This window comes from Takifugu rubripes, chromosome 16 (assembly GCF_901000725.2).
Source record: "Takifugu rubripes chromosome 16, fTakRub1.2, whole genome shotgun sequence".
Classification (NCBI taxonomy): Eukaryota; Metazoa; Chordata; class Actinopteri; order Tetraodontiformes; family Tetraodontidae; genus Takifugu; species Takifugu rubripes.
In genome coordinates this window covers 9,809,459-9,818,678 of record NC_042300.1, presented here as the reverse complement: position 1 = coordinate 9,818,678, position 9,220 = coordinate 9,809,459, and the positions used below count along the sequence as shown (strand labels likewise).

At 45.8% G+C, this 9,220-nt stretch overlaps 1 protein-coding gene across 2 annotated transcripts; it reads left to right on the top strand.

Annotated features, from left to right (window-relative positions):
* Positions 1–721: 721 nt before the first annotated feature.
* Positions 722–7,335, top strand: gpr176 (G protein-coupled receptor 176). Of its 2 annotated transcripts, none has more exons than XM_003971761.3 (3): positions 722–1,340; positions 3,458–3,710; positions 4,492–7,328. In XM_003971761.3, the coding sequence occupies exons 1-3, from the start codon at positions 1,127–1,129 to the stop codon at positions 5,705–5,707; spliced, it is 1,683 nt and encodes a 560-aa protein (XP_003971810.2). In that variant the 5' UTR covers positions 722–1,126; the 3' UTR covers positions 5,708–7,328. The 2 variants fall into 2 exon arrangements, with proteins under 2 accessions (XP_003971810.2, XP_029705915.1); XM_029850055.1 differs by having other exon boundaries at positions 1,207–1,312; positions 4,492–7,335.
* The last annotated feature ends 1,885 nt before the right edge of the window (positions 7,336–9,220 follow it).

Here is a 9,220-nt window from a genome sequence, read left to right as displayed (position 1 = left end):
GCGATATAAGTCCTTCAAAGACCGATATAAGTCCTTCAAAGACCGATATAAATCCTTCAAGGATCGATATAAGTCATTCAAAGACCGATATAAGTCCTTCAAGGACCGATATTTCAGATTTAAACCAGCGACCTAAGGATGTCAGCATTGGGATTCTATATTCCTCCGCTCTACCATCAAAGGGATGAAGTCATTCACGGTTTCTGTCTATTGTGTCCAGTATGCTGCAGTGATCATTTCATAGATATGATGCATTATGTGACATAGCGTTAAAGGTAAATATGAGGAAGCATTTGTTATATAACAAATAAACTCACTAACTGAATGGTTTTAGTGACCGCAGAAGAAAGTCTGGTGGGGTCAAAATTCTTCTGTGGGGAAACTCCGACATCTACTGTCAATTTGTGGTACTGCATCTATCTATCTACCGGTATCTGTCTGTCTGTCTGTCTGTCTGTCTGTCTGTCTGTCTGTCTTAACATATATACAAGCACATATCTATATTCTTATGTGTGTGAATGATTTTCATGGTATGTACTGTTGTATGTAGCACATTCCCAATTTTAACACACTGCTGTTCAGTATGATAAATGTTTTACAAGGTTTTCCGATTTAAAGGCGCGGTCTGACTTTAGGTAGGGGTCAGTGCGCGTTCTGGACAGCCTCTCCTGTCTGCAGGCTTCCACGTCCCTCCTCTTCATCAGCCTCTGTGTAATTTCCCAACCCGGTGCTCCGTCATTCATAAGAATCTTTCACTGAAGGGAGGGTTCTTCTCCAGTCTCACACCCAACAGACACAATCAGATGCTTTTATTTTTTTGCTCTCTCGGCTGTGGTGGATTTTAGAGCGGCCCATGTCAGAGCATCTTTGATCCAGCCAGAGTTGACTGCGAATATCTGCAGGATTCCCGCTTATTTTCTACCCAGTTGAGGTTATTTAGAGACGCGAACCATCGCCGACCTCTGCGTGCTCTTCAGCTCTTATAATCACATTTATATGTGGTATTTTGGGAGCATTTTCTGGTTCCATTACGCAGCGCATTGGCGGTCGGATATGTCTCTTCAACGCTGGCTGCTGACAACCCGCCAGCCTTCCTAAAAAAAGAAAAACTCAAAAAAAGCCAACAATGGCCAGCCTGGAAACGACGGCCGGCTACGTGGCGCTGAATTTCACCGTCGCCCACCTCAGGCTGGAGCCTGTGAACGCGTCGAGCCGGTGGGACGGCAGCCCGGCGGCGGAGGGAGCCGAGCTGGAGGAGCAGCAGCGGCTGATTGGGGAGCAAGCCTACCGGGATTTCAGCACCACTATTCAGGTTTTCCTCCTCCTAACTTCGCTGCTCTGTAAGTCAAACACTCATCAGCGTCCACAGAAAAGAGCAGATCTGTTTTGTAAAAGGTCTGTTGTGCGTAAATATAAAAGAAAACGGGATGGGCTTTCCTCCCTGTTGACATATAAATCGATTCATAAAAATATGTTTGTTTTACATCAATGTGCTGGGCTTTCGTATCCAAACTATGGCAATGAAATGGTAAGGATCTAATTTACTTCTCAGGAGCCAATGTAATAAAACAATAATGAAATAATATCAATTCTTACATATATTCCCAAATTGAATGAAACCATGTGAGTTCCTCATTTCCTGCCATCATTTTTATGTTCTTCCAGGTTTTAGCAGTTATATAAGACCCCTATTTCATTATAAACTCACTTCCTGCTGTTGCTGTATATGTTTTGATCACAAGTCTCATGTGGGCATTTGCAAAAGCTTAAATTTAGCTGAAAATCAAGGTGTCATTTGTTGACCCGCCGATCCTGAAAATGGACCCTGAACGTGTCCAGAAACTTGGGTCGGGTCCACGTTCCCTCCAGTCTAATGTGCGGCACACCTGCAGCTGCTTTGGTGGCTGTATGCACTACAGATCATGCACGCAGCACCTGCTGCCATGAGCGTTTATACGTGCACGCGTGTGTGGTTGTGACGTGGGGTCAGTGACATTTAGCTGATCCATCCATCTTAGGTAGAATGAGGAGGGGCTCGGGCCCAGGACAGGAGTCACAGGGGTCACACAGGTCAGCGTTCTATCACAGGACAGCCCCCCATTACACACACACACACACACACACACACACACACACACACACACACACACACACACACCATTTTAGTTTAGAATGACATGAAATGAAAATAATCATGATTCAACCCTTAATTCAAATCCAAACCTTCAATTATTATTTATTTAATGTATATTTTTGAAATGCATAATAATATCTAACATTATTGTTCAGTCAATAGGTGGTAATATTAGAATCCACCGGTACACACAGGTAAAGTTTGCTACACTCTCCTGTTACCTTTGCTCATCTCAAAGATTTGTCTCGCTGCTGTAAGAAAGGGTCACATGTTCACTGTTTGCATGTGACCAGCGTTCCATTATCGCTATAGCAACCTTCCCGTATTGGAGGGGGCATATTTGGAGCGGAAAGAGTAAACACTCAGTACCAAAGTGAGCGCTGCTGAGATAAGCAGAAAAAGCTCCAGAGGAGAAGCACCATCAAGGCTTTCATTTGGTATTGGCACTGCGTATCGACGTTCCGTTGTGGCGCCGCCTGCGTCGCGTCTCCGCTGATCCCCTCTCAGGCGTCCATGTTTACGTGACACTTACTTAGAACCTTTCTTTCAACCTTTCATACGTTGCCACTCATAAACACTTGAAACGTGTGGAAGCGAACAGCACAGGCGAGTCGACAGGAGGACGCTAACATGCTAATGATGCTTCACATGTGGAACCTTCTGTGTTTGGAGTACTTTATCAACACCGGGCCTGACGTATTTTCACACACGTGAGCCAGACGGTCATGTGATTTCCTAGATTTGGACAGCTATTTGTGAAGTGGAAAAAGCCACTGGGTCATGTTTAATGTTTGCTCGCGCCCTCACATCGACTGTTGCCGCTATGGTTGCCAGGGTCTTCCTGGAGTGTTAGATGGGGTTTTGCTCACAAAGGTACAAATTGATTTTACAAACGCCATATAATCTGCGTGCTCCAAACTAAATATCATGACCGTTGCTCTTAAAACAAAGAGGGAAGTGTTTCATTCACTTTAATCCTGAGCAGCACATTAGTCTGTGTAGGGAGGCCATTTTGCTCACATTTAATCACACTGTTTAATTGAAAATGTGCCATCACAGCATCGCACCTGTAAGACTCACATCGCTAATGCTAACAGCTGTTCCTGTGCTAATAATAACCTCAGTTATTCACAAATCTGTGTGGGGGGCACCTTCTGCAATAGCTACCGTTAAGAGGTTAATAACTCCATTATGGTGGAAAGATCAAAATTCCCTCATGCTAACTTGGGCAGCCTATTAAGTCGGTGGTTTCCATTCTAAATGACGTTCCTCGGCTCTCCTGTGAGTGTAATCACGCTGTATCACCTCCCTTCTCCCCCGCAGGCAATGCCGCCATGCTGTGGTGCGCCTGCTCCACCAGCGTCTTTAAATCCGTCACCAGCCGCTTCGTCAAGAACCTGGCGTGCTCGGGGATGTGCGCAGGCTTGGCGTGCGTTCCCTTCGACATCGCGCTGGGGGTCAGCCCCCGCTGCTGCTGGTGGCTTCACACTCTGGTCGTCTGCAAGGCCGTCAAGTTCCTCCAGAAGCTCTACTGCTCCGTCACCGTGCTCAGCTTCAGCGCCATCGCTCTGGACAGGTTGGCACGGAAACTCACTCGTGATGAAAATTTAAAAACAAAACAAAAACAACAACACTTAATTTCTGGGCCAAATGAGAGCTTGAAGGAAAGTCTCCAGAAATTCGGAGGCTTTAGGTCAACTGATGAGTTTATTGATCGGCAGCTGGTCTTCAGGAAAACAGAGCATCATCAATTATTTTGCGCTTTTCATCTCAATCCTGTGTCACGGCTGAAAGAACCCGAGGAGCTTTTGATCAGTCCTCCCCGTTGTGGGACCGACACCAGGCCCACCCCAAAACAGGAAGTTAGACCTGCTGTGACATGAAAAACTAACTATAGGACGTATAAAGAGAATCATAATGCTCAGTTAACATTCACAATAAGCCATTTAAATATCTGTAACATTGCAATGTCATTTATGATTGGAAATGAGGCTTTTTTTTATTTTCAAGCTGATTCTGCTCTCTGGCTTCACTGCAACAGATTACAAAGCTTCCATAGCAACAAATATGAACAGAATGTTAACAAGGCAATTAACAATTAATTTTGTTGAGGATACTCGACTTTGCCTGCACCTAGGAAACACACACGCACGCACACACACACACACACACACACACACACACACACACACACACACACACACACACATCTTCTAACTAGCTGGCACATTGTGAGTGTCATAAACAGGAAGTTCCTCTCCTTCGCCACTTCACACGCGCTGTCATTTTTTCCTGATATATTGAGGAATTCCTCAGTGTGTTTTGTGGCGGTTTGATCATGCACGTTGTCTTTGTAGGTATTTCTCCGTGCTGTACCCTCTAGAGAGGAAGATCACGGATTCCAAGTCTCGAGATCTCATCATCTACATGTGGGTCTACGCCGCTGTGGCGAGCCTGCCCGTGTTCGGCGTGACCAACGTGACGGACGTGTACGTCAGCTCATCCTGCTCTGAAGAACCCGCCCGCTCCCTGGGCCACGTGGTCTACGTCCTGATCTACAACGTGGCGGTGATCGTCCTGCCTTTGGCTGCGGTCTTCCTGTTCATGCTGCTGATCCGCAGAGCGCTCAGCGCCAGCCAGAAGAAGAAGGTGATCATCGCGGCCCTGAGGACTCCTCAGAACAGCATCTCCATCCCATACGTGTCGCAGCGGGAGGCGGAGCTTCACTCCACGCTGCTTGCTGTTGTGCTGGCTTTCTCAGCCTGCAGCGCCCCCTATGGAGCCATGGTGGTCTATCGCAGCGTTTTAGCAGACCCAAAGGAGCTGCCCATCACCTTGTATCTCACAGCGCTGTGGCTTCCCAAAGTGTCCTTACTCACCAACCCACTGTTATTTCTAACCGTGAACCGAGCAGCCCGTCACAGCTGTCTTGACCTGCTGGTCAGGATTCACAGATGCTTGAGTCGCCGCAACGTGGTCACCACAGGGGGCCTGGCCTCTCTGGAGGCTGACGGTGGCATCGGGGAACCAGCTGGACTTGAGGTGGCTGGTCGGTCTGGGAGTCAGCTTCTGGAGATGTTTAATATTGGCCAGCAACAGATCTTCCGTCCGTCTGAGGAGGAAGAGGAAGACAAGGGTGCAGAGGATGCTTCCCAAGGATCCGTGCACTGTTCTGGTCCTAAAGAGACCTGCAATGGCGCATCGAGACCAGGCAGCTTCAAAGGGGTGGTGGTGACCAAAAAAGAGCCTCAACACTTGGTCATCACCAAAGAAGGAGCTGCGGTAATGCCGGCTCCTCAGGTGTCTCCCGTCCACACCTGTGCTTACACCTCCTCATCCCAGGTGGCCCCGGCGACCCCAACTGAAGCCGAGGACTGCACGCAGTTTGGCTTCGGACCGTTTGAGCTTCCGCCTCAGTGGTTACCGGAAACCAGGAACAGCAAGAAGCGGCTGCTGCCTCCGTTGGGTAACACGCCCGAGGAGCTGATCCAGACCAAACTGCCGAGGCCTCGGCCCGAACGCAGAATCAGCAGGAACAACAAGGTCAGCAGCATCCCTGCTGTGGATCCATGAAGGACTCCTGCTGTTCACCCGAAAAGACAATGGACAATGACTGAGGACCAGGATGGACGCATTGAGGATTGAGTGTTTCCACAGTGAGGAGTGCAGAGGATTTTTGGCTCTGGCTTTTTATTGTGCTCCTTCTCCACTCTCTCCTCTTTTGAATATTTACTGCACTTTAAAACGCGTCAAGTGTTTCTTTTTAATGACATTCAGTGTTGACGGGTTGTATTTCACGAGTTCTGGATGCAAATGCACATTTTAAAGATGCAAAATCTGTTTGAAAACTGTCTATTTTCAGAATGGAGACGAATACATCCAATCTGCTAAGATCCATTTCATCGATGCCTCCCATTTTTATAATGGTGAACAAATAAATCTGATGAAAATCATTTGGATAAAAGTCCTTTTTTATAAAAATGTAACTGACAGATCTTTGTGATACAAAATTTATCAGCGGCAGCCTCAAACCAAACGCTGACTGTGGTAAACAGAGCAGGACCGCACTTCAAATATTTATCAAGCCGTGTCTTCCCCCACAGGCTACCCACAATCCCTTGCTCTGTCCACACAGTAACGGCGTCTGCAGCCCCCTACTGCTCTTTATCAGGCGCCACAGCGGACGGTAAACCAGCAGCAGCGAGCTCTGGCCATTTACCGGGCCCGTCTCTGCGGCGTGCTTGTTGGAGATTAAAGGATCAGCCTCGGCTCCTACTTTACCACTGAATTCATTCATTTCTTAGTGAAGCACCAGGAAATGAAGAAGCTGCTGCAGTGAAATAGAATACAACAATATAAGATTTATTTATTCTCTTTGCAGTTTGGATATGGAAACTGTCTGAAAAGTTGATTGTATGATCATGTTTTGGCTTCCAGGCCGGATTTTTTAGAGGCTTTTTTTTTTAACAGTAAGAAACAATACGCTGCTTGTTTTTATCAGCGGTCAGAGACAAATAAATAGATTTTAATTTAACTGGAACATCAGCCTTTACAATGTCTCTCTTCTGCTAGCACGCCAGCTTGTGAAGCTTTTAAGTTGTTCACATAAAAGCAGACGGGCTCAACCGTGCAACACTGAACAGTTGCAGCTTCACTTCTCTGTTGGTATGAAAACTTAATCTTCTTTGCAGTCTCAGTAAGAAGGAACACATGAGGCATTTGTGCAACAGAAACAAAGTCTCTGTTTGTTTGCAGCTTCATTTTTCTTTAGTACTCTGAGCTGGAATTGTCGTCAGCTGGGCCCAGTTGTCGTCACTGGTATTTTCATTGGTCTTTGATATTCCATTAAGCACTGTGCTGATTATCTATAACCAGTCAATGCAGTGGTTGAATCAATGACAACTAGCAACAAAGTAGGAAAATAATGTTCTTTAATCAACTGGCCCACTGAAAACAATTAAAATGGAAGAAGTGATTGTGATTAATTATTTATTCAGAACCAACACACAGCACATGTCTGCCACGCTCCCATTTTAATATATTTCTGCTAAAGGTTGAGGAGCTTCGCTCCATCCTCTCTTCAGAGATTCCCCTCTCCTGGGGATTATGGGTGAAGCTGCCAGAGGTCAAATGTCAGGGAGGTTCTTCTGACGAAGCGCTTGCACAAAAAAAAACACACAGCGATACACAGCGTGAGAAGAGTAACATAAAGTCACCCTGAGTGTCCTTGAATGATGCGTTGCAGCACCATCACGCTTGCGCACCAGTGCTCCCAGTAGAAGTCCAGCATCTCACCCACTCAGCATGGTCCTGCAAACATCACATGGGGTGCTGACTAATCTGGGCCAACGAAAAAATCCCCCAAAACATCTGTTTTTCATAAAGAAAATAACAGTTTGTGGATTGATACTGATGTAAAACAACATATGCAAAGCTAAAAAATTGCGCTCGTGTAACGCGCACGTCTGGGAGATGCAACAATACCGAACCTTTAAGGATTTCCGATGCAGGATGAATTTATTAAAGAATTTGTACCCCGCTGACAATGTGTATGAATAAAAATGAAAAATGAAGTGAAATGTTTGCATCTGCAGCCAAAAACAGGGTGAAGTTTGCTCATCGAGCTGAACAGTGGCAGCTATGTATTGGCTCCTGACAGAGCTGACAGAGCCGTTCCTGGCTTCACTCGCTCTCAAACACAAAAGATGCACTATGAAAGACTGGTTTCAGGCGTTTTGTTCATCATTTGAGGTAAACAACCGATTTAACCTGGTTACCAGGCAATGGATGAGAGCTCAGAGCGAGCAAGGAAGAATGAAAGGTGTCAAATAATGACAAAAATGTTTCAGTTCGGCATGAGCCCAAAACCAAATGACATTCATTTTATTAGTAAGGAAGTAGTAAGAATTAGTAAGTAGCTTCTTCCTGACAGACCGTCAGGTCCAGGAATTCCGGTTCTCCAAGGATGCCTCTAGTCTCTTCCTCTTTGAAAAACTTCTGGTGGCTTTTCTTTAATTAGGAATTTAATCAATTTAGCTATAGTAGCATTTAAAACAAATTCAAAAATCTTCTGTAAATTGCCAAGGGCCTCAGCAAGGGTAAAGCCACCACAATAAATGACAGTATCATCAGCATAGAGATTAAATTTAGCATCAAATCCATTAACATAAATCCTAAAGAAGACTGGGCCTCGAAATGAGCCCTGATGCACTCCAAATGACATGTTTAGCCTTGGGGACGAGCTTCAGTCATAATAAATACATTGTCCTGTGTCCTGTGTGTGTGATTGAAAAGTAGGGACCAAACCCAAGTTTCCAATTAATGCATCAGGATTTATGAATTTCCCAGTAGAATCATGCAGAAGCTCCTGCTATTGTAGCCAGCTGAATAACCACGCTAGTCTGCAGATCTTTGTCTGATACAGCAACTCGGACTGTAGATCTGTAGCAGAGGGGGGGTGGGTTACAGTGACAGGTCATCTTGACACTCATGAGATCTGCAGTTACACAGGAACAGGACCAGGTCACTCACACCAAGCCGAGCTTTAGAATTTTCACACCAATCAGCTGTAGAGGAGGAAGAGTCGTTAGGGATGTTTAGGTGGACACGTTCTCTGGGCTCATCTTCCCTCAGTCTGCCATCTCTCCTGTTTCCACGGAGATTAACACCTGCCACTGTCTCGGGCTCAGAGTATCCACCAAACTAACGGATATGCACCAGCGTTGTGATCAACAGCCACTTTAGCTTCATCAAAACAACCTTATCTTTAGTATCAAGAGCCATATTTCGCTCAGTGCTGCCATCATAAATAATTCACACCGTTTCCTGAGTAACAAGCTGCTGCATATTTTCACAGCTGGATCCACCTATAGTGCTTCCTTCTGAACCAGATTCATCATTTACTCCTGTTCCACGGAGATTTGCATCCAAACCAAAGGTGGGCTGACAGCATGCAGAATCCATTTTTGCTGCTCAAAATCTGCTTTGTGTATAATCATGAGCTCTGCGGGAGAAACTACCCAATCACAATCAAACATTAACCCTCTAATCAACCGCTGCCACATACATTCTCATACGTTTTACTGG

What these genes read in the sequence shown, in the direction of transcription:
- gpr176 (XM_003971761.3), top strand. Translation starts at nt 1,127, where the DNA reads ATGGCCAGCCTGGAAACGACGGCCGGCTACGTGGCGCTGAATTTCACC. An exon ending in CCTCCTAACTTCGCTGCTCT is followed by an intron (nt 1,341 to 3,457) that starts GTAAGTCAAACA and finishes TCTCCCCCGCAG; the next exon opens with GCAATGCCGCCATGCTGTGG. An exon ending in AGCGCCATCGCTCTGGACAG is followed by an intron (nt 3,711 to 4,491) that starts GTTGGCACGGAA and finishes TTGTCTTTGTAG; the next exon opens with GTATTTCTCCGTGCTGTACC.